The sequence below is a fragment of the Haliotis asinina genome, chromosome 10, assembly GCF_037392515.1.
Source record: "Haliotis asinina isolate JCU_RB_2024 chromosome 10, JCU_Hal_asi_v2, whole genome shotgun sequence".
Classification (NCBI taxonomy): domain Eukaryota; kingdom Metazoa; phylum Mollusca; class Gastropoda; order Lepetellida; family Haliotidae; genus Haliotis; species Haliotis asinina.
In genome coordinates this window covers 22,522,962-22,549,769 of record NC_090289.1, presented here as the reverse complement: position 1 = coordinate 22,549,769, position 26,808 = coordinate 22,522,962, and the positions used below count along the sequence as shown (strand labels likewise).

At 37.7% G+C, this 26,808-nt stretch overlaps 1 protein-coding gene across 1 annotated transcript; it reads left to right on the top strand.

The window, feature by feature from the left end:
- Window positions 1-3,343: 3,343 nt before the first annotated feature.
- Window positions 3,344-26,794, top strand: LOC137298190 (caspase-8-like). Its single transcript, XM_067830346.1, has 12 exons — window positions 3,344-3,601; window positions 7,678-8,060; window positions 9,613-9,845; window positions 11,554-11,685; window positions 11,929-12,216; window positions 13,241-13,318; window positions 15,306-15,353; window positions 16,843-16,905; window positions 20,261-20,353; window positions 21,283-21,588; window positions 22,703-22,883; window positions 23,091-26,794. Exons 2-12 carry the CDS (start codon window positions 7,726-7,728, stop codon window positions 23,236-23,238), a joined length of 1,905 nt encoding a protein of 634 aa, XP_067686447.1. The 5' UTR covers window positions 3,344-3,601; window positions 7,678-7,725; the 3' UTR covers window positions 23,239-26,794.
- Window positions 26,795-26,808: the final 14 nt, after the last annotated feature.

Here is a 26,808-nt window from a genome sequence, read left to right as displayed (position 1 = left end):
GAATAAAAAAGTTAAAAATCTGTCAAAAATAGAAGTCTTGAGCAAGTACATTGAAAAGTTAATGACAAGTTTGAAATGCAATTTGGTATCATCAGCCTAGAGAACATGTCCAAATTCCCTAAAATGTAGATTTTAAAGGCATTATTCCACTTTTGGTCTCAGTCATGTGACGAATAAAAAAGTTAAAAATCTGTCAAAAATAGAAGTCTTGAGCAAGTACATTGAAAAGTTAATGACAAGTTTGAAATGCAATTTGGTATCATCAGCCTAGAGAACATGTCCAAATTCCCTAAAATGTAGATTTTAAAGGCATTATTCCATTTTTGGTCTCAGTCATGTGACGAATAAAAAAGTTAAAAATCTGTCAAAAATAGAAGTCTTGAGCAAGTACATTGAAAAGTTAATGACAAGTTTGAAATGCAATTTGGTATCATCAGCCCAGAGAACATGTCCAAATTCTCTAAACTGTAGATTTTAAAGGCATTATTCCATTTTTGGTCTCAGTCATATGACGAATAAAAAAGTTAAAAATCTGTCAAAAATAGAAGTCTTGTGCAAGTACAGTGGGAAGTTAATGACAAGTTTGAAATGCAATTTGGTATCATCAGCCCAGAGAACATGTCCAAATTCCCTAAAATGTAGATTTTAAAGGCGTTAATTCAATATATTGTTAAGGTGATGTGACAAATACGATTGTTCATAATCTCTCAAAATTTGAACTATTGACTAGGTAGAATCACAACTTCTTAACAAGTATGAAATGCTCTTTACTGTAATAAGCTTAGAGAACATCTTCAAAATTCCATAAACTGTAGGTGTTAAGGGCAATGTTCCATTTCTGGTCAAGGGTGTATGACAAATAGAAATAGTTAAAAACCTCGGAAAGTAAGAACTTTTGACCCAGTACATTCAGAAATTGACCACAAGTTTGGAATGTAATTTACTATCATCTGTACAAAGGAAATATTGAAACTCCATAAACTGTAGGGTTTGCATGCTTTATTCCAAGTGCATGGGACTAATGATTCATGTATAATGTAGAGTCAATTAAAAAGAAAGGTACAGCATCATTAAGGATGGGTATCCCAGAAACTACAAGTAATTCCAGTTACTTGTATTATTTATTTCACCAGATTATTTATGTCACCATGACATGCAGTATCACTGTCACAGTTCTTAGGTACTGATTGCTGCAGTTGTATGAACCACCAGTGGCTACCACATCAGTACCTAATGTAAACACCCCTTGTACAGACATCCTCTGTCAGTTTTCTCCTCATATTGACAATCAGTCATCAAATCAGCAGGATTAGAATGTGCTCCATATTTTGTTTCTGTTGGCCTTTTTGTGACAGGTAGCTTCCTATCATGAGTTCATAACAAAATACCAGATTATTTTATAGCCCTGGGGCTTGTTTTATAGTGGTAGCTAAGCTCTTGCAAATACAAAGGGTATAATGTTCAGTGTCATAGAATAGTAAATACCATATTCTGACACATTCATTGTTGGTTAGCCAATGGCATTACTTGTTTGTTGGATTCTTTTCGACAGGTATGTGTCTATACCAACTTAATGACTTTAGTACTACATATCATTATGTTTAACATGGTATTCTTCAAGTCTACTACTTGGGAAGATATGCAGCACTGTTTTGTTTTGTAATAAAACACCTTCAACAAAATTGATTTCTTTTGTCATTTTATGGGAAAATGTGACAATGGTTATGTTTTACCTGGCCAGCTGACGCTCTACAACATTTCTGAATACACAGACAAGTAACACCATGATTTGGACAGAAAATGTCCACTGTGACATGTTCACCAAGAACATGATTCAGCTGTCAGTGTTCAGCTGCATTTATAGGATGCCACAGATATTACCTCAATGCAAATATTTACAGTTGATATCCTTGATTGTGATGTGACTGGTATGATATGAGGCATCATAAACAACTACCTCTCATTTTACACTTTATTCACATTTTCAAAAGCTGTCCCAAACATGTAAACTTCTGATGTCTTAAGAGTCACATGTGCATGTGGTACCTCTTGTAAAATGTACTAAAGGTGTCCTTAAAAACGTGCTTCTCATGATGTATAAGCACACCTATATTTCAAGTTTATTATTAAAGAACATGACACATAACCCAAGCATTGATCACCAAACACCAAATTCAGCTCCAACACTGGGAAATTCTGCAAACAACCCACCACACTGCTGAAAGTGTGTGTATGGTTTTACTTCACATTTAGCAATATTCCAGCAATATCACGATGGGGGACACTGGACTTGGGTCTCATGTTGATCAAACACTTTATAACCACCCATGCTAAAGGAGTAGAATTCATGCTCTCAAATTTTTTTCAGGTACATGCTCACCCATACTGCTTAGTGGAAACAAAACAGGCTCAGTGCTGAGGAAAATGTATATACTTTATATATTCTTTGGTTTTATGAATTTCCTGGAATCACTGACTGATTATATAAACTGTAATTATGACTTGACAACAACAACACTCAATTTCCATGTCAAACTCTTTCATACAACGATACATAACTGATACAGTTTCATGAATGTACAGTGGTAAACATGTACAAGGAGTGCTTTCATTGATTTTGTCCATGCCAAGCCTGGGGGTCACTTGGTAGACTTACTTTGGTGTCATAAAGAACATCATCACCCCGCCCCAGCGGTAAATTATCAACATTGGGACATGTCTTTATTTTCCGTAGTATTGAAATGGTAGTTAGGTTGAAATACACTCTCATTGCACGCTTATCAACTTAACACGACTGAGCAGAAGTAAACCGAATGCTGTTCAACTGAGAAGTTGTGCGTAAGAAAGACGTACGACCTGGTCACATAAGCTCCGCCCACTAATGATTATTCATGTTCAGTCGGGACTTAAGACCTGTCCATTCCTCTAATGTTATAACTACCACTACACGGACAATAACATAAACTGTCTGGCCGCTCTGGCTAATGCGGTATGGCAGTGTTGACGTTTACGCAGATTTTTATGGGCGCAAAGATTCTGATGTGCTTCATTTTAAAAGTGTACCTTAAAACAACAACATATAACAAACAAAAAAGGTTGAAATGATTCCGGGCTGTAATGAATATCATGGACTACACATTAATAATTTCATTTCCGCATGTACTCCTACAACACCTCGGCTATACGGTGAGTGTCGGCTATACACAGCATCTTTGAATTACCGGTTCTGTCTGCAGTTTGGAATTTACCTCGATATCAACAATTGTAAATAGTACAAGGTGGCAGTACAACTGTAAATTTTGTGACGTGGTGCTATTTATAAACCCAGGGGCTAGCGTAAGTTGTGCAAATTATTCCCCTTTGTAAATACAGGGGCGCTCCGGGATGTGGGATTTCCCCAACTGTCAAGCCAAATTTCCACCTTTCAACTTTTGTCTGAATTTGTGACGATGATTATGGAAAGACAGTAACACTGTGCTCAATATAGTCACCTGTGAGCGAGAATCAAAGAAGAAAACAAATCAACCAGGACCGAATAAGATTGAATAGAAGTCTGGTACGCCATGTAATTACGGAAATTACTAACTGATAACACGACCAGGTAGGGAGAGGACTTAACTTTGTTATTGGTGGTTGTGTACGACTTTCAACCTCTCTCACTGAAGGAAATGTCAAGTGCCAAGAGAAAGTCAAAAGGTCATAGATTTAAGTTTGAAATGACAAACTTTTAGAAAATAGTGACATTTGAAGGAATTCATTGCATGTTGCAGTAGTTCTAATTCTAAACATTTTAGACTGTCTCAGTGTTGTTTACTTCAAACATCTCAGAGTGGTCAGAGATGTACTCAACGTTGCTGTGTGTCACTTTCTCTGCCATGTATGCTCTGAGCACGTGGCTCAGTCTGGTAATTTTAAGGTTGAGGACTTAACAGTTGAACATTTGAACTACTTATCAATATTGGATCACATATCAACACCTAAATGTATGATGATCACACTATATTATTACTACATATTGATACAAATGTAGTAAAACATATGAAGCTTAATACAAATATATGTTAGTTTGTATGTTCATAGTTTGATGTGATCTATGATCCTTTTGTCTTAGAGTTATGGCCCTTTTGACTTTTCTTGGGCCCTTTTAACTACAACCCTCTGACAATAAATTGTAGACAGGGCCAGTCTGAGTATGTGGACACTATCTTTTTGAAAGACTAAAATGGGTGTGTCCTTAAAAACAGTCCCTGTCTACATATAAATCAAGCAATCCAAATCTTCAATACTGAACATGTTTTATATGATATTATCTGAGGGCTCACCATTATCCAAGAGGTACCACATGACAAGTCGGTTTTCATTTTCTGAAATGTAAAAAAAATATAATCCAAAAAGCATTGTGATGACTAATATGTTATTAACTGATATTATCCACATATGGCTTTGCTAATGATTCCATCAAAATATAAGGGAAAGTTTTCAAATATTGAACATCGAGAATATAGTTAGGCTGGTTACTTTGTTAAAGCAACCCTTGTATATAATGTTTGGGATTACTTTTCTAGTACTTTTAGGGTTTAGTCCTATGTGGGATTCAAACCCGCTTTTACTAATCACCAGCACACAAAGGTAGCTGTCTGTCTTGCTCATCTGTTGGGGCTTCCTTGAAAATGGAATTCTGACAACTTTCCCTAGATTTTGAAGCTGTCATACTGCTGAGATAGTCCGTCATAAGTGCCATACATTAACTTAGAACTGGTAGTAGAGATGAGGTCACTTACTTTCTTTACTTCTGACTGTTGTCTGAGGGTGTCTGAGTGGACTAGACTGCTGACTTTGTGTGCTGGTGATTACTACATTATTGCATTGGATGCAGTGGTAAAATATGTTAAACTTCTGACCGAGGTGGTTAAGCTGGGCTGTTTGGTTGGATCGGTCCCAAGTACGATCTAATAACACTCCCACAGGACTAGCCAGGGATTTGTTAGGTGATTCATTGTTTGATGGTTACACACCAGATGGCTGTTTCCACTTTTCTCTTTGACTGCTCACACATTCCTTCAGGCTTTCATATGCTTTAGAAATGTCAAAGCTGTAGAATGGTTCATACATGTATTTAAGTAGTGTTTCCCAGGGCTTTGGTAAAACATTTTCTCATTAGATGTTTTGCAGCCAGCTCTTGATACCTGCAGTGGGTACCAGGAAAGGGGTGGTTAATTGGGGTGGGGGCTAGTAAATTAGCATTCTTTCTAGCCCAAGTGAAAAAACTTCTGAATGTCTGTCCGTCCATCTGTAATCATTTTGTTTCCGGAGCATAACTCACAAACTGCTCAATGTTTTTAGACCAAAATTGATATAGTATTCCCAGAAATTATTGAGAATCATGTTGCGTCATGTAACTCATTACGTTTATTAACTTCTGGCGTTTTACTTACATAAACATGTTAAAACATCATCCTTTTACAGTCTCAGTCTTGTTTTAGTACTTTGTTAGACCTCCTCGCTCAGCAATGCATGCCTGAATACGCCTAGGCACACTACCCATCAAAGTTTGTAGGTAATCGTGTGACAGGGTATCCCAATATTGGACCACTTCGGCCTTCATATCTTCAATATTTCTCAGTCCCTTTTGGTTTATTCTGTCCTTCATGACTCCCCACACATTCTCAATTGGGTTTAGGTCTGGGCTGTAACTGGGCCAATCTAAAACTTGAACATTTTCGCCCGACAACCACTGTTTTGTGTAGCGCGCAGTGTGTTTTGGGTCATTATCATGCTGGCAAATCCAATCATCTTCATACAATGTTTGTGCTGTTGGAAGAAAGTGACCATTTAGAATGTCAACGTATCTTTCTTTTGTCAAGTTTCCCGTGAAAACACACAGTGGCGTCACTCCGCGAGCTGATATGCCACCCCACATGTGAAACTTCGGGCTATGTTTTGGTCGCTGGTAGATAGGTTTGACAGTATCTTTGGTCCAAATTTTCACACAATTAGGGAAAAGCCAAACAGAACTTTCATCCGAAAAGAAAACATTATCCCAATCTTGATTTTCATGAGCCTGACACCAGTTTAAACGTTTTTCCTTTTGTGCATCTTTCATCAACGGCGAGGGAATTCCACGTTTTTTCACCCAATTAAGTCTCTGTAATTCCTGCCTAACTGTTTCATTGCATACCTGAGGACTTCCTCTGCTAATCATTTCATTTCTGATGTTCTCAACACTTTTCAATTTGCCTCTACTCACAATCTGCCCAAGTCTTCGGCGATCCACAACACTGAATTTCCTAGGCCGACCTGCCCCTGCTTTGTGCTCTATCCTGGTTCCTGTTTGAATATTCTTCAAAGTTCTGTATACTGTAGACAGAGGAATACCATGTCTACAAGCTAACACTTTAGCATCAGCCTCACCCCTTTCAAAATCATCTAGAATGAGCTTTCTTTTCTCTCTTGCTGTAAATTTTGCCAGGTCAACACAGGAAGCCGTCTGCTCAGACAAGGGAGATAACCCTTGACGTAATGAGTTGCCTTCTAAGCCTTCAAGAGTTGTCTCCCTTATTTAGTATGCTTAGTGCATAGTGAAAGCCCTTTTTCCAATCTTAGCATCATTAGAAAAAAAACAAAGATTTTCTCAATAATTTCTGGGAACACTGTACATACAATAGTCTTAACCTATGGTTGTACCTTTTGGTATTTACAGATTTTTCCGTATTTATTTGTTTTGTTTTTCCATGGAATGTTTTCGTGTTAGTCAAATGGAGGGATAGGCTTCGTTTCCAGAGCATAACTAAAAAAACGTTCAATATTCTCCTGCAAAACTTGGTAAATATATCAGTCAGAACCTAAAGTGGTGCCTTTTGCTATTTACAGGTTTTTGTGATTTATCATTTTCTGGGTTTCATTGGAAATGATTTGGACTTTGTCTCATATTGGAGAGATTGGCTTCGTTTCCGGAGCAGAATTCAAAAACTATTTAATATCTTCATACAAAACTTGGTAGATATGTGAGGCAGACCCTAGAGTGGTGCCTTTTGCAATTTACAGATTTTTGTGATTTATCATTTTCCCATTTTCCATGGCAACGATTCTGACTTAATCTCAAAAGGGAGTGATGGGCTTCGTTTCCAGAGCACAAATTGAAAACTATTTAATATCTTTCAGCAAAACTTGGCAGATATGTGAGGCAAACCACAAAGTGGTGCCTTTTCCTATTTACAGATTTTTGTGATATATCATTTTCCCATTTTCCATGGAAACAATTTGGACTCAGTCTCAAAATGGAGGGATAGGCTTTGTTTCCAGAGTACAACTCGAAAACCATTTCATATCTTTTAACAGATCTTGGCAGATATATGAGACAGATCCTGAAGTGGTGCCTTTTGCGGTTAACAGATATATGGCATTTATATTTTTCATGATTGCCATGAAAACTATTCAAACTTAGTCTAAAAGAACATCAAGTTACTATCAAATGATTTGTTCTTTCAAATATGTTGGGGCAGGGGGAGATATGTCATCTTCTGATGACTCTTGTTCTACTGTTTGACATCAGCTTCGAAACACTGAGGCCACTTCAATAGATATAACAGATGGAAAATGTATAATCTTTTATCTCATATATCAGCTGATGGTCATGATTTTGTGCAGCCTATCCTAATCCTCCCTTCCTATTTCCAGTGCCAGAAGTAAAGAGTCCTTAGAGCTGGTTAGTTGTCCCTACAGACAATGAGTATGGATGTCGAGGCCGATGCTGTGGCTGAGCGTGGCTTTCATGCTGTGTTGCTGAAGATTGACAGTGATCTACACCAGTCAGATCTGCAAGCTCTCAAGTTCCTTGTAAAAGGCAATCTGCATAAGAACAAGCTGACCAAGATGTCAACTGGGCATGAACTGTTTGCAGCACTGGAAACCAGCAAGCTGATCCATGCTTCAAACCGTTGGCTTTTGGTTGAAATGTTTGATAAAATTGGTCGGCTTGACCTTATAGACTATGTAGATGATGAAATTACAGAGGATTTGAAAAGTACACATCTTCCAACAGGGGAGATTTCTGATTACAGGTAAAGACTTACCCATCTAGTTCAGTATTTGTCTGATAGGAGAAAAGAATTTTATAACACACTCTTAAAAACTGAGCAATATTACTTTGCAATTTAAATAGGACTACATGGTAATATCAGTATATCGCAATATGTTTTTCAAATGATAAATCTTGAAATATTTTTTCCGAGAACTGCTATGTTGGGTGATGAACATACATGAAGTTTTTGTGATTATTTTTATGGTTTTAGTTATAATCTTCAGAGACTTTCATTCACAACAGATGCTTTCCTACGTTATTCAATGACAGAACGGCATACTGTAATACTATATAGTGTATAAACAAGAGCCATCAGAAGATGACAAATCCCCCAGCCCCAACATGTTTGAATGAACAAATCACATGACAATTATTTTAAGTCCAACTTATTTATTTTTATTTAACTTAAGTCCAAAACCATGAAAACCTTGAAAAATTAATGCCAAAATTCTGTCAATAGCAGATTGCAAAGCCCCTCTTTGAGATTTGTCTAATATATCTGCTATGTTTTGCTGAAAAATATTGAAATGTTTTCGAGTTGTGCTCCTACCCCTCCTTTTTGAGACTAAGTCCAAAATGTTTCCATGGAAACATAGTGTCACTAACTGTCAATCACTGTTCGGGGCGGTGGGGTAGTCTAGTGGTTAAAGCGTTCACTCGTCACGCCGAGGACACGGGTTCGATTCCCCACATGGGTACAATGTGTGAAGCCCATTTTCTGGTGTCCCCCGCCGTGATATTGCTGGAATATTGCTAAAAGTGGCATAAAACTAAACTCATTCACTCACTCAATCACTGTTCCCAAATGATTGCAATACATATCGCAATAGGAGTACCTGAATTGCAGTACATTGCAATACATATCGCAATATGGGTACCTGAATTGCAGTACATTGCAATACAGTTTATTTGCCAGTACACAGCCCTTAAATACACCTACTCATAGTGGAGTATCTTTGATTTGAAACCTCCTGCGTTTATTTTGAGGTTTCAGATGTATAATTATAAGGAATCAAATTAGTGAAAAAATATGTTAAGTTAATTTAAGCAAGAACAGGACAGATTTTCACAATAGTTCCATGACAAAATTAAACACAGACATTGAGGAACTGAGATTTGTTGTGAATAATAGTATATGCATATTGTAATTTAAACCATAAAGATAATCACAAAAACTTCATATATGTTCCTTATGTACAGGCCAGCTATTCTCGAAACATTTGTAGCCTTACAAACTTCTTAAGCCCATTTTCAACACATTGGCTGCAATCAAAGTTACAAATCCTTAGGGCAACGAACATTTCGAGAATAAGAGCCCTGGTTCTCAGAAAAAAAATGTTGTAATACTTATCATTTGAAAAGAGTTATTGTGATATACTGGTGTACCAGTAATACTGTGGAGTCCTAATTATCAGCATTATTCATTGGTTTGAATCTTGAAAGGAATAGGTTTTCTGGCAAAATCCTCATCCACCACTGGAAGTAAACAAATGAGAATGGTTCCTAAGTCTACTGTGTTATGTGAGTTGCAGGTTGATGTTGTTTGACACAGCACAGGATTTAACAGAGGAAGACACAAAGAAACTCACTTTCCTCCTTCACTCATTACCAAAGGCTAAGCTGGGCAAAGTGTCATCAGGCCTAGACTTGATCACATTGATGGAAGAAGCCAAGATTATTGCTCCAGATCATGTTGACAAACTCCGCCAATATCTTGAGACACTGACAAGACTAGACTTGGTTAAGAAGATAGACCAATACACAGGTAGGTAGCAACAGCTGTCAGTTATTCAGTTAGACCAATTAACGTGTAGTAGCTACAGCTGTCAGTTATTCAGTTAGACCAATTAACGTGTAGTAGCTCCAGCTGTCAGTGATACAGTTAGACCAACACACAGGTTGGTAGCTACAGCTGTCTGTGATACAGTTACACCAACACACAGGTTGGTAGCTACAGCTGTCTGTGATACAGTTACACCAATACACAGGTTGGTAGCTACAGCTGTCTGTGATACAGTTTCACCAACACACAGGTTGGTAGCTACAACTGTCCTTGATACAGTTACACCAACCACAGGTTGGTAGCTACAGCTGTCTGTGATACAGTTACACCAACACACAGGTTGGTAGCTACCGCTGTCTGTGATACAGTTACACCAACACACAGGTTGGTAGCTACAGCTGTCTGTGAGACAGTTACACCAACACACAGGTTGGTAGCTACAGCTGTCTGTGATACAGTTAGACCAATACACAGGTTGGTAGCTACAGCTGTCAGTGATACAGTTAGACCAGTACACCTGCAGGTAACTAAAGCTGTCAGTGATACTCTTGGATGAATACACATATAGTAGTCAGTGATACAGTTACACCAATACACAGGTTGGTAGCTACAGCTCAAAATGCATCAATTTAAAGTACACAGGAAGGGATGATGACAAAAGATATCTAGATTCCTAGAACTGGCGGAGGAGACTCGAACTGAATGACTCAGATGTTGGAGAAAGTTTCTCATCTTCGAGAAGACAGTTCTACATGTGGGGAGCATAATCTTCAAAGGCTCTCAGACTTGAATTTGTATTATGGCACTGTCAGCAGATTCTGGCATTGAGATCTTAGTTCCCATGCTGGGCCCGGTTCCTCAAAGTGATTTTATTGCTAAAATGATCATAACTGCCATACTTTAGCAGTGATTTATGACAGTCATGGTGCTTCGATCACTTTAAAGAACAGGGCCCAGGGACTTAAGCTGATATCAGCTCTGATACGTGTGAAGGAGACAGACATGTGGTGTCAGACAGACAATTTTGAACTGGATTCTTGCTGTTATTGGAAGCCAGCATAAGTCTGTTTTGCAAAGAGATTTGCATAGTCCTGTTTAGAGGTATCAAGGCTGTACATAAATATTTTACAGGTCTCATTGTTAAGAAAGTGCCATTACTGGCTTTATTCTCACCAAACATGAATAAAAATTTCAGAGTAGAAAATGCAAATATTGTGCCTGACAAGTGAATATGTTAAAACTTCTTTGGAATGTAGCTTAGGGCTTTCCGTGTTACAGTTTTCTTGCGTTGGATGTGTTTTCTTAAAAACGTAACATATTGTTACACCAAAGGTTTAAATGGAAATATCTTATTTATTACATTAAAAGGCATTGAACTTGTTTTTGATATTGAACTACATTTAACATGAATATTAATTACTGTCATTGTTGTCTGGATGAGGTGATAACTTTATGGTAGTGTGTGGAATAGGAGATGGTAGTGAAGAGGCTGCTTCAGGCTAAAACACCAGTGAGATGGGAAGTTTGGAGCGGGGGGAAAATCTACAATTTCTTTATTTAGGACATTAGTATTGCAGTAAGAGCTGAGTGAAAGAGAAAATAATTGCTGTCTAGGGACTGTTTGACAGACTGATTCTGGTTTTGCTTGTAACACTTTTCTTTATGCGATTTGATGTATGTTTGTGTGCAGAAAGAAGACACCAGACAATATGTGCGATAGCTGCATCAGCCTCCCAGGAGTGCAACACCAAGGGTGATGTGAGGATGACCCCTGCCCCAGTAGCCCACTCCGGCCCACCACCTCGCCATACAGCAGACAATGGTAATGGTTACTTTAACAAACACAGAGGAAAGTTAAAAAAATGGATTTTGTCTTTAAAATCTTTATTTCATGGGGCAGCAGACATGTGACATTACTGTTCATACTTTGTAACTTTACTGGCATACACAATTATGATGCATTTCCTTATCAGATAACAACTACAACAGACTCACGAAGGCTGAAAAGATTCCTATGAAGGTATGAAGTAAAGTCTGTTTAGGTTCTTATGTTTGATGTTCTCAGGTGTACCGGAAAGTATTCGACTACAGATCAGTGAAGACTTGTGTCAACATAAACGTGTGGACAATTTGGCAACATTCTGGTCACACCTTGGCTACCAGGAGGATTGTATTAAGAGGTTACAATCAGGTTTACAAGGCTTGACACATGGAGAGAGAATACAAAAGATGATAGAGTGTGCTCCAAGTCTGCAAAGTGTGGATTACTCACAAGCTTTAATGAGACTTGTCAATGCATTGCGTTTTGCACAGATGTTTCAGTTGTCAGAACAGCTAGTGCAGAAATTAAAAGGTGAGAACATGGGGCATCAAACAGGAGGCATGTCATGATCTGAATTGTCATAAAGCCTAAAGCAGGGAACATATACTAGCATAAGTAAATGTCAGGATATTGAGAATAATGTGATGTTTGGTCATTTGTCGGATATCAGTGTTATATCATAACTAATTCATCTCCTAAAGGTGGCATAGTATCCAGCTCATGGTTACAGTGTCTGGCCACAGGGACATCAGTGGTCACAGGAAGCATTCATTGTTAGTCACCCAGAGACTGATGTCATGTTTGTCATTTGAGACATTGTTTTGTACTTCAGCTAAGTGTATTGAAATGCACTGTCACTATAAACATGATAAATGGCTTACAGTGGTACTTCTGAAGGCAAAAGTGTGTGAATTCTTAAATCATAGCAACCCGTACCATGTGGCATGGAGATGGTAGACAGTATTGTCAGTAGTGCAATGAAATGATGTGTATGACTTCTACGCTGGTGCAGCTGCAGTAGACATGCATTGTTATACTAAAACATCAAACAAATACAAGTAGAGAGATTTGCCAAACAAAAGTTACTTTCTTTCCACATTCTGCCATATTTCAAATCTGAAGTCAGATGTTGTTGGCACTCTTCACAGGGGAGGTCATAAGCTATACCCTGCTGCATCAGCCCATTTGTACACATACTGTACCTATATGGCAGCAGCAACAAAATTGCCTGAGGCATGCTCTGTTATTATGACTGTCATTGGTCACAAAAACAATGAGACAATCAACCTTTGAAGGGTTGTATCACCACATCTCCCTATAGGCCATTTGTCAACATCAGGTTGTCAACAATGCAACCATTGTTGCTAATGCTTGCCCCATCATGATTTCAGTTAATGTCTTCGCTCTAAGCCGTGGATTCATTGACTGCAGATTAGCAACTGTACTGTTTAAATATGTCAGTTGGTTTTAAGGCAGAGGTGGTATACATAGTGCAGTTTTATTGATGTAGGAAACCAACATGGCATATTTTCATGCTCAGTTTTGTCGTATGCAGCGTACCTGCCTAGAGAAATGGCAGCTGAAGTGTTGCAGCGGCCAGGTGATGAGAACCGGAACCATTATGTTACAACAGGTAGGAAGGTCTCGCTACAACATCCTTCAACACATTTCAGATATTTGTATAGTGGGTATCTCATGTTCTCGCCCATTTCAGAATGTAATGTATGGTAGAGCAAAACACACATTTAGAGATTTTGGAAGTGATGCTTCACAAGAATGATTATTCAACTGTTCAAGAAGTAAGAGCAACAAAAATTTTGGCATTGAAATTTGAAATCTACCTTTTGAGTTTTGTTGGACTTAGATGCCCGCTGTCACAGTTGAGCTCTAGTGCAGGGGAATATAGTTGACACCTTGTCTGCCCGTCTGTCTGTCCATCCGTCCACAATCACTTTTGTTGTGGAGAATAACTCAAATGCCATTCTGTATTTTTTGACCAAAAGTGGTACATATAATAATCAGAACCTATAGCTGTGCCATTTGCTATTTACAGATTTTTGGCATTTTTATTTTTTTCCATGGAACGTTTTCGCTTTAGTCTAATGGTGGGGTGAGCTTCGTTTCTGCAGCATAACTCAAAAAACGTTCAATATTTTTCTGCAGTACTTGGTAGATATATCAATCAAAACCTAAAGTGGTGCATTTTGCTATGTACAGGTTTTTGTGAATGATTATTTTCTCAGTTACCAAGGAATGTTTCGGACTTCGTGTCAAAAGTGAAAGGTGTGTTTCGTTTTCAAAAACTTCTTAATATCTGTCAGCAGAACTTGGTAGATGTGTAACAGTGTCCAAAGTGGTGCCTTTTGCTATTTACAGGTTTTTGTGATTTATCATTATCTGGGTTTCATTGGAAATGATTTGGACTTTGTCTCATAATGGAGGGATGGGCTTTGCTTCTGAAGCACAGCTTGAAAACTTCTTAATATCTTTCAGCAAAACTTGGCAAATAATTATGTGTGTCAGACCCCAAAGTGGTGCCTTTTGCTATTTGCAGATTTTTGTCATATATCATTTTCCCAATTTTTGTGGAAACAATTTGTTTACAGACTTTTGTCATTTTCAATTTTCCCAGCTTCCATGGAAATTATTTGCACTTAGTCTTAAAAAGGAGGGATAGGCTTCGTTTCTGGAGCACAACTTAATAGAACTTCTTGATATTTTTCTACAAATCTCTTAGATATATCAATCAGAACCTAAAGTGGTGTCTTTTGCTATTGACAGATTTTGGTGATTTATCATTTTCTGGGTTTCCATGAAAACGATTGAAAAAGGAGGGATGGGCTCTGTTTCTAGAGCACAACTTGAAAACGTCCTAATATCTTTCTGCAGAACTTGGCACATATGTGAGCTAGACCCCAGAGTGGTGCCTTTTGTTATTTACAAATTTTTGGCATTTTCATATTTCTCGGTTTCAATCAAAACAATTCGGACTTAATCTCAAAAGGGAGGAATGGGCTTCATTTCTGGAGCACAACTCAACAGATCTTGGCAGATATATAAGACAGATCTTGAAGTGGTGCCTTTATCTGTTTACAGATATATGGCATTTATATTTTTCGTGACTTCCATTCAAACTTAGTCTAAAAAGACATCAAGTAACCATCAGATGATTTGTCCTCTCACGTATGTTGGGGCCGGGGGAAATGTCATCTTCTGATGACTCTTGTTTTATATTCTATTAATTATTCTAAAAATGGTATTCAATAATGTATATTTCAATTGCCATAAATATTAATTACCCCAATCTAAAGACTGCATTTTTATCCTTCGAATTTCACTCATCAAGGACTCATATACAGTATGTTGACAGAGGAGGTAGCCCAGAAGATCAACCACACTCATGGTTTTGACATGGTTTATCCTAGAATAGTTAATATTTATTGTCACATCGGCAATATTTCAACCAAATAATGACTGTTTTGCATAGGGTTTGATAAAAGAGATGGTTATGACTTATTAACAATGTGTGGGTAACACTACTTTATAATTTCATGGATTTTCATAAATATTACAACAGTACAATGATGTTCTTGTAACACATTATTGTGTTCTTGTTGCAGGTGAAGCAACTGAATTAGCTCAGCCAACTACAGACCAAAGTCTCAGCTGTAAGTCCTTATTTGTGCATTTGTGACATTGTTGCATAGCATGAATTAGCTCACTACATGGACATCCATTACAATTCAGTGGCCAACATTTTCACATGATATATGGCTTTGGCTGGCAATGCTGCAGAGAATCAGGGCTTTCAGACATTGACACCACTGGTTTCCCAGACAACCACACACAATTTGTGCTTCAACTATTTCATGAATGCACCAGTTGTTTAGGCATTGATAGATGTACTTACTTGTCCTTCACACAGCACCATATTCTATGAGGATGTTATGCTTCTTGCTGCGGATTAGACATGTCTCCTGGCATATGATTGAAAAACATTAGGCGAAGAAATAGACTTTATGATGACTGAAATATTGTGTTCATTTTTTAGGAAGCTATAAAAATATTTTTGAAGACTGAGTACCAAGTAATTAGTTGAATTTACTTTGATTTTGAACAAAACTCAAACCCATATGAGCACAACGTATCAAACTGTTAGTCTTTTTGTCCTACTAGTAACATTGTGCTGTGTCACGTTTATGGTATTTTGGTCAAGAATTTCTCTCGAAAGTTGAGAGGGATGCTAGAACAAACATGTTTGAATGTAGATTATGTACATGTCTGTTTTGAAACCATGTAGTCACTTGCAATGTGTATGACATATTTTATCATCATGGATGTTTGAATTATTTTCTTTATGTTACAGAATTCTTTTGCTGCACTTTATGTACTTCATAATAGTAGGATTTAAGATGTAAAAATATCATTTTTGATTTATTTTTAACCCTGACTCATTCATAAAACATCACAAGCCATCTGTTAGAAAGAATCTTCTCACTTGTTGTTCCATACGTGGTTTGCTGCATTTTAGGACAGACATGTTACCACTCCAACAAAGTTTAGTTTTAAATACAATTATGAGACAGATTATATCTCTAATAATGATGGCCAAACGTATTGTTACTATTTTCACATTATTGTAGTTCAACATTCCAGTGAATACATGGCTTGAATCAAAACTAGTGAAAACCGTGTATCATAGCAAACATGTAATCATGGTAATGCTTAAGGTTTCATAGTGGTGCTTTAGGTTTACCTCCAAAGGTAATTGTCAGTAAAAGCCATACTTGAAGATATCCCACAGTGTAATGCACAGAGAGTCTACCTGGAGACAGAAAGGTTGCTAGAAATCTGTAGACATTAAACAAAGGAGCATGTTGTTGTCCAGTGTTTGGGGTGGAGTTGTTCTTCTGTCTGAGTGGAATATCCATGTTATAACATAACATAGCATGGTATCTCAGTATACTAGCAATGTAATAATAGCAAACGTGAAGGCACACTCCCCTGCATGTCACATCTGAGTAGCTGAACTGATACACTTTGGATCCAAAGGATTTGACTATAGGTGGACAGTTGTTATCTGGCATCAGGCATGGTGTGTACAAACTGAAGTCAAACTGAAGTCAAACTGAAGTCATAATGTTACCTGTTTTTCAGCCATCAACCTTGACAGTAAGCAGTCAAGAATTCCTACATATAAGATGAATGCAAATCCTCGAGGTATGTAAACCTCATAGTCTACACATTTATGAAAACCTCATGATCCAGATATATGTAAACCTCATGATTGTATGTTGTTTTGGGCAATGCACCACCTTGGTGATATCAGAGACCATATAATATTATATGGTCTCTGGTGATATCGACAGCAGTCATGGTCAAATCATTGCTGGTGTTGTATTGCATTGTGCTTGATACTTGGGTGTACATTATACGTAGGTGTACATTACACTTTTGTGTACATTAAACCTGGGCATACATTATACTTGTTTGTACATTATATGTAGTTGTACATTATACTTGGATGTATAGTTTCTAGAGTGTACATTATACTTGTGTGTCAATTATACGGGTGTGAACATTATACATAGGCATACATTATATTTGTGTGTACATTATACATAGACATACATTATATTTGTGTGTACATTATACGGGTGTGAACATTATACATAGGCATACATTATATTTGTGTGTACATTATACATAGACATACATTATATTTGTGTGTACATTATACGGGTGTGAACATTATACATAGGCATACATTATATTTGTGTGTACATTATACATAGACATACATTATACTTGTGTGTCAATTATACGGGTGTGAACATTATACATAGGCATACATTATATTTGTGTGTACATTATACATAGACATACATTATACTTGTGTGTCAATTATACGGGTGTGAACATTATACATAGGCATACATTATATTTGTGTGTACATTATACGGGTGTGTACATTATACATAGACATACATTATATTTGTGTGTACATTATACATAGACATACATTATACTTGTGTGTCAATTATACGGGTGTGAACATTATACATAGGCATACATTATATTTGTGTGTACATTATACATAGACATACATTATATTTGTGTGTACATTATACATAGACATACATTATATTTGTGTGTACATTATACATAGACATACATTATACTTGTGTGTCAATTATACGGGTGTGAACATTATACATAGACATACATTATATTTGTGTGTACATTATACGGGTGTGTACATTATACATAAACATACATTATATTTGTGTGTACATTATACGGGTGTGTACATTATACATAGACATACATTATATTTGTGTGTACATTATACGGGTGTGAACATTATACATAGACATACATTATATTTGTGTGTACATTATACGGGTGTGAACATTATACATAGGCATACATTATATTTGTGTGTACATTATACGGGTGTGAACATTATACATAGACATACATTATATTTGTGTGTACATTATACGGGTGTGTACATTATACATAGACATACATTATATTTGTGTGTACATTATACGGGTGTGAACATTATACATAGACATACATTATATTTGTGTGTACATTATACGGGTGTGTACATTATACATAGACATACATTATATTTGTGTGTACATTATACGGGTGTGAACATTATACATAGACATACATTATATTTGTGTGTACATTATACGGGTGTGAACATTATACATAGACATACATTATATTTGTGTGTACATTATACGGGTGTGTACATTATACATAGACATACATTATATTTGTGTGTACATTATACGGGTGTGAACATTATACATAGACATACATTATATTTGTGTGTACATTATACGGGTGTGAACATTATACATAGACATACATTATATTTGTGTGTACATTATACGGGTGTGAACATTATACATAGACATACATTATATTTGTGTGTACATTATACGGGTGTGTACATTATACATAGACATACATTATATTTGTGTGTACATTATACGGGTGTGAACATTATACATAGACATACATTATATTTGTGTGTACATTATACGGGTGTGTACATTATACATAGACATACATTATATTTGTGTGTACATTATACGGGTGTGAACATTATACATAGACATACATTATATTTGTGTGTACATTATACGGGTGTGAACATTATACATAGACATACATTATATTTGTGTGTACATTATACGGGTGTGTACATTATACATAGACATACATTATACTTGTGTGTACATTTTAAGTTGTTCACTTGTCACAAGTGGGGCATGGGTTGATGTCGCTTAGGGAACATAACCATACATCGAGGGTACATGAAACCATGCCCCCTTCATGATAAGCGAACAACTTATTTATCTTACCAATGTTAATTTTGAACTGTTTGAAGCGTATTGAAACCTCATCCAACCTGTGTGAATCAAATGATTCAAATCTTGCATCCTGCTGTTTTTCCTGCAGGTATTGTCTTAGTAAATTTATCACTGCGGTGTAATTCCCTTTCTTAATATTCATAGGAACTACTACTAATGTTTTGTCAAAATTTATTAATTGGATTGCAAGGCAAATCTTTTTGTAGCCATTGCTAGATTTTGCAGACAATGTGAAAAAAAAAATTTAAAGTCATCTACCTTCCATCAATTTGCATTCAGAAAACATTGGTAATTTCCGTGCTTCATGCATGCTCAAACTTAAACGAAATAAAAGAAGTACTACGAAGAACTGAATGAGTTGCCATTGGTAGCGAGGTACATTGTAATGCGCCTTAGCCAGTCAGAAAACAACATTTATGTATGAGGTAAGATAACATACATTGGCATTCATTATTCTTGGGTGTACATTATACTTGAGTATACATTATACTTGAGTGTACATTATACTTGAGTGCACATTATACTTGGATGTACATCATACTTTTGTGTGCATAATACTTCAGTGTACATTATACTTGGGTGGGCAGTATACTTGAGTGTGCATTATACCTAGGTGTACATTACACTATGGCAAACACTATACTTGAGTGTGCTTTATACTTGGGTGTGCACTATACTTGAATGTACACTATTCTTGGGTGTACATTATACTTGAGTGTGCACTATACTTGAGTGTGCATTATACTTGGATGTACTTTATACTTGGGGTGCACTATACTTGGGTGTACTTTATACTTGGGTATACACTATACTTGAGTGTGCACTATGCTTAAGTGTACACTAGGTTTGAATGTACACTATACTTGAGTGTGCACTCTACTTGGGTACTTTACACCTAGATGTACATTATACTCAGTGTGCACTATACTTGGGTGTACATTATACTTGGGTGTGCACTATACTTGATTGTTCACTATACCTGAGTGTACTTTAAATTATATCTATGTATACACTATAGTCAAGGCAATGCAGTACAGAAATGGAGCAGCTAGTGGTGTTTATACTTTAGGATCTACATGTATAATAATAGTTAAGCTGATCTAATGATCAACAGATGTGATAGCGTAGTTGATGCAGGGAAGTTGTATGTGATACAGCTTTGTTTTCGGGTTATACAGGTATTTGTGTGATCATCAACAACTTTGAGTTCTGGCCTGGTAGAGAAGGTCTTCCTGATTTGAAGAACAGAACAGGAACCCACATTGATGCTGGTAGGAATAGATCACAACTGTTTTACTGCTTGTTACATGCCACCAGTGGGACAGAAATACTGTCTACAGGTGCTGGGCTTACCAAAGATGATAGATCATTGGATGAAAATAAGGAGAACCACCTCTCTGTGATCAACTTCTCTCGTGGCTGGAGTGATGCTGATGCAATGAAGCACTGCCATATATATAGCAAATGATCTCATTGTAGATTAAACACTGAGAGTTTCTTGAGCTTTGTTCCTCCTCCATATTTCACCATAGTCTTTTAAGTATTTGGTGCATCCTAAGGACAAGTGACATGGTTGCAAATATACCTCTGTTCACTGAGCAGTTGTGTGGGTAAACAATTTGTTGTGATTGTGTTGTAGGTACACATTCTCCTATTGCCAAACACAGACATAGTGATTTTATACTAGGAGGAATTTCAAACAGAATCATGATTTATTGAGAAAACATTCAAGATGATGCATTGTCCATCATAAACACATTCTATTCAGAAAGTTCTGGAACAACAAAATTAATATGCTTCATGTTCTTCCCAAGTTTTTGTTTTCCTAGACATTCCATTCCAGTAGTGAAATGTGGTGTTAAGTTGACACAACATTGTATAACTAATGACATGAAACCCAACTCACTCACTGTTTGTGATGTATGCTATTTTTCCTTTCTCAGTGTTACATGTTATATCCAAGTCATTTGGATGTTAGCTTGGATTTCAAAGTCCTCAGTATTTATGCAGAAAATATTGACAATCACGAATTTTGGCTTCCATCTTCCAGAAAATAATATGGCATAAGGTACTAACATTTCACAGATTACTGTTTACGATACAGCATTAGACTTCATACAGAATGCATCTGGATGGGTATTGTTTATTTATATTGTCTATAATAAAAAGTATCCTATACTTTTCACATTTGTTGTTGCAGCTAAACTGGCAGACACATTCACCAGACTGCATTTTGAGATAGTGCACTACAATGATCTGTCCTCTGAAGCTATGACTCAAGTGCTTAGGACCATTGGGCAAGAGATGGTCAAGGCAGAGCATGACTGTTTTGTGTGTTGCATACTGTCTCATGGAGATACTGCAGGCAAGGTGTATGGCTCAGACAGCATGGTGGTTGAGGTTAATCAACTCAAGGCTCCATTCAGACCTGACTGCTGCCCCAACCTGGCTCGCAAACCCAAACTGTTCTTCCTACAGGCATGCCAAGGAAAGGAGATGCAGGAAGGTGAGTAACATAGAAAGTGTATGCTTCATAGACAGGTAGTGGACCTGTCCTTCTGCGGAGTTAACCCTTCTTTCCCTCTCCTCAGAATCTGAAGATGTACTAGATTAGAACAAAATACCACAATAACATGCATTAGACTAACTAAATATATTGGTGGGACCTAGATGTAAATTATATGAGCAGTATTTTGTTGCATGCCTATTAGTACTGTAAATCACGAAATTTTTGCGTCATGATATTTTTGCAAGTGGCGACCAACAGACGTTTTTGCGACACAATATTTCTGCGACTTGCCTAATTCTCAAAACATAGTTTAGTTTGACAGTTTCAAAGCTGACTTGCATCTGAAAGTTTTATCTGAAGTAAATCCAGTCACATATTAAAGGTTGCCGCTAATCTTGAACACCATTTAGTTGACTGCTTCCGCATGTATGCAATCAGTGATGTTTTCCTAAAAACAACACTTGCTGCATAGGCCATATAAGCTTAAAACAGTTCAAAGGGATTAAATTAAATGGAATGACTCTAATAAATTGGGACTGATTAAGGACCAGTTTAGTTAGTGTTGGCGAAGCTGTTGATCTCCAGATAAGTGTCATGAAAGCTATCCACTATGAGTGACTTTTGTTCAGGTATCCATTGTTTGACATGTGACACGTGAGTACGAGTAATGCTAGTAATTAGTCATTCTCCGCGTTGTTGTCAGTGCTTAATATATGTATTGTCTAGATCTATTGTTAATTTATATGAAGTGGTGAATAATAAAGTGAAGATAGGAGAGGTTGTTTACTGATTATTCATAGCATTCTACCAGCAAATTGTGTCATATTTTTGCGAGCTTAATACATTCACAATTTTTGCAAAAATATCATGCTCGCAAAAATTTCGTGATTTACAGTATATACTGAATGAGGTTGTTTGGCTCTGTGATTTTGTGAGTAACTTGTAACATTACCACAGTGGTGTGGGTTGTTCCCCATGTTTTCAGTCTCTGGTGTCCCAAACTTAGGCAGTTGTGACATGGATGATATATTGGTGACTGCTTCAAGAAACAATGTCCTTCACTGTTACTAATGTGTTGTGTAGACTGACCACATTTGTTGTGTGTGTACAGGGGTGCAAGTGCAGAGTGATTCTGACCTGAAGACAGATAGACCCACTGTGATGGTGGCTAACGAGGCTGACTTCTTGGTGGGCTATGCCACAACACCTGGATATGTATCCTACCGCAGCAAGTCCAAGGGGTCATGGTACATCAACAAGCTCACCAAGATGCTAGATACGCTTGCTCACACGTATGTACTTTGTTAGTTACAATGTAAAAAAGATTGCATAGATGAACAGTTTGACTATAGACATAGATTTTCCACTTGTAGTGACTCAATCCATACATTCTCCTTTCATGGGAAATATGCCTCAGATCATCCCACGGGACACTCAGTTGGAGGTCTTGATTTTGGGAAAACTTAACTCACAATGACCTGATGTTCTGGTTGTTGCAGAGAGGACCTGCTGAGTATTCTGACAAAGGTGAATAATGAGGTTGGGATGGAGGTGGCGCCACAGGGAGGCAAGCAGTCACCTGCCCCACAGTTCACGCTCACCAAAAGGCTCATCTTTCATAAGCTGGAATCAGATTGTATAGCATAGACATATTACTGTGTTACCTATAACAGAGACAATGATATTTGTCATTAATGACATTGTTTAATATACCTGCATTCCCAAATGCCAGTTAGAGCTGTTTTATCTTGGATGAATTTTTAAAAGTTATGAATGTTTGAGATTCTTGTTGGAAATTCTGAACACTTAAAGTTAGAGTTAATAATGTCTTGTGTTCCCACTTTGTTCATGTATTTGTACAATGAAGTTTTATTTGTATTACATTTTGTGATGTATGCAACAGTGTAAGTCTATACCACAGTCAAATGCAACAAGGTAGGGGGTCTGATTTCTCATTATGATCATTATAATTTGATTGTCAGCAAACCAAGATCACAAGTTTTACCACCATCAAAGAAGGAACACAGTCTTGTAATAATGCTCAGAAATAAACCTCTCAATATGTTCATTGCTGTTACTATACCAGAGTTATGCAGGTACGAATATGTGATCACATGTGGTTTATTTGTTCCCTGATGAGTGGATCTGTTTCAAGTTATTGCCCCGTGGGAAGTATGCATCCCAAGCTGCCTGGGGATGGTGGTCTGTAACATCACCATTAGTTACTGGATCACTTGAGGCACAAGCCCACCAGTCTGGGAATTTTGTGTTAGCATGTCATTGTGATAGGAATTCTATAACCAAGGTTATGGAAGAAAGTTCTTAAGCAATATTAATGTACTGTTACAATTTTAAGACATTGACCTGTAAGTATTCAACAGACTTGTTGAGTGTAGATGACATGGTGGTACACAATCCGCCATGTGCGATTCAACCATGTTTTAGAACAGCTTCTTCTAAAGCATGTTACTTTGGATTGTTTCCTGCCCTTAAATTCCAAATGTGAAAAGGTATCTTGAAACAATTATCTGTGTATGTACCTACTGGAGTGCTCTACATTGTGAAAAATATACTTTCACGCATTTCATAATAGTTTTACCTCTACCACGGAATGGAATCATCTTTTTGTGTCCACAGATGAATGTCATGTATTGCTGACAATGCACTTGCACTTGAACTTGACAGGACACGTGGACACTAAAGCCATGTTTGGAGAAGATTAAATGCCAACCTCTGTTTCAGGAATAATTTGGTCCTTAAATAGTTTAGAATAGAGTATTTTTTGTAGCTATTTTGGTGGGAGGGAAAGGTAATGTAATACTGGGATGATCCTGAACCTCTGACATACCACTGGGTAGTAATCTTGACACAGCAGAAGTAGGGCTCTGACGGCGACAGGTCGGGTACGGCAGGACTCGAGTCCGATTTCCAGGACTCGAGTACCCGATGAAGGGAGATAACTCTAAACTAAATGTGACTTTTCGCGCAGTCATGGATGAAAAAAGATCGAACATGTGGGCGCATTTTGATCTTGACAGTTCCAAACGAAAAACCAGGTGTCGCCTTTGTGGCTTTATGTTGAGCTATGGTGGGAGCTCAACCAGTTCAATGAGAAAACACCTTAACATGACACACAAGTCCGTCAGTGTGGACGTTTCTTCCCAAACTCCGGTCAACTGCCGATGCAAGGATATTTTGGTGGTTACAACTGAAAAAAGCTCGACTCAAAAACACACGAAACTTTCACGCGCAAGGCCATGCTGATGTGCGTTACAGACCTCAGACCTCTGAACCTTGTTAAAGGTAATGGTTTTCGTGATTTTTGTCACTCACTGAATCTCAGTTATATCGTGCCATGTCCAGAGACCCTCCATAATTACCTTATGAAAGAATATGCCGACACAAAAACCCAGCTTAAGGATATTCTAAAGCAGTCCTCTGGCGTATCTTTGACAACAGATATGTGGACCAGTTGTGCCTCCCATGGCTACATCACCGTGACAGGGCACTACATCATAGACGAGTGGGATTTAAAATCATGCACTCTTGCCACTAGACGCATGGAGGATCGCCATACAGGCGAGAACATCGCTGATGCCTTGGTATCCATCAAAACAGAGTTTGAAATTGAGTATGTTTGTGGTCTCACAACAGACAACGCAAGCAATATGACTGTGGCAGCGAGGGCAACTGGCTTCCCACACGTCAGATGTTTCGCACATACCCTGCAGTTAGCTGTCCACGATGCACTGAAGTTGAATGCCATTGACAAGGTGATTATTCACGTACGAAAACTGGTTAGTTATTTTTCGAAATCTGTGCTAGCTACACAAGAGCTTGAAGATGTACAGTAGCGTCTTGGCAAAACGGTGAAGCACGTAGTCACTGATCTTCCACCGAGATGGAATTCTGTATATTTCATGTTTGAGAGGTTAAATGAGTTGCAAACGTCCATTGTAGCAGTTCTCCATGATGACAAATTCAAGAAACAAAAACATCTCAACCTCAAAGGCAACCAATGGCTTCTTGTGGAACAGTTGATAGTTGCCCTCAAACCACTTGTTTCTGCAACAGAGGTGTTGTGCAGCGAGGAGTTCCCCACTGCTGCTGGAGTGTACCCACTGGTGTTTGCCTTAGTCACAAAACACCTCGTTCCGTCCGATTTGGACACTCGCATTGTGGCTGACATGAAAACAACTATAGCAGATGGACTTAAATCCCGCCTTATGACAGCTGACTTCTGGCTATCCCCAACCATGACAGCCACAGCACTGGATCTGTGTTTCAAAAATGTTCGGTTTTTTTATGAAGAACAGCGGAGAGGAACACAAGAACATGTTGTGACATTGTTAAGGGAAACATCTGGAGAGGGTCAAGAACCCACACTTTCCACTACACCAGCCACCGAACAAGTAACTGTCAAGCTGGAACCAGTATCACCAATGAAAAAAACCCAAGTACCGTGAAACGGAAAAGGCTATGAACTTCCTCTTCGGAGACATAATTGAGATTGCCGATGACCAAAACGCTGACTTGTCTTCAAGAAATGCACAACAAGAATACAAGGATTTCCTTACTTCTGCTTCAAAGGTTTCTAACTTGCAAACAGGCAAATCATTCAGTTTTAGCTGGTGGAAAGAAAACAAACACTGTTTCCCAAGAATTGCAACCCTTGCATAACGTTTCCTCTCTATTCCGGGCACTAGTGTACCATCAGAGCGAGCATTTTCTGCAGCCGGGCTTACAATCACACAACAAAGAGCTTCACTCCACCCTGACACGGCTGATGCTATAATATTTCTGAACAAAAACATGCATACTTCTTCCGCAAAGCCAGAATCCACTGTTGCCCCAATGCCAGATTCTACAGCTTCTGAAACTGAGCGCGCTCCTACAGTCACAAGAACATTACAGGACTTTCCCCCAGTCAGTGAGCCTGGGATACTTCAAGGATATGACTTTTTCATTTAAATCGTTTCATTCTTCGACAATTTAACCAACTTTGACTATGATTGATACAATGTGTTATCTTCAGTTTATTGAATTTCTAGTTTTCAAATTACGTGCTTTCATCAACACGTACAAATGTGTTAAATGTTGTCAACTGCTGGTGTGGAAAATTCATTTTGTTACAATGCGCAATCTTTTCAAAAAAATTCGTTTGGTTTCAACGAAATGTGTTTTAATAAATGTTTTTGACAATGGCTTGTTTTTGTT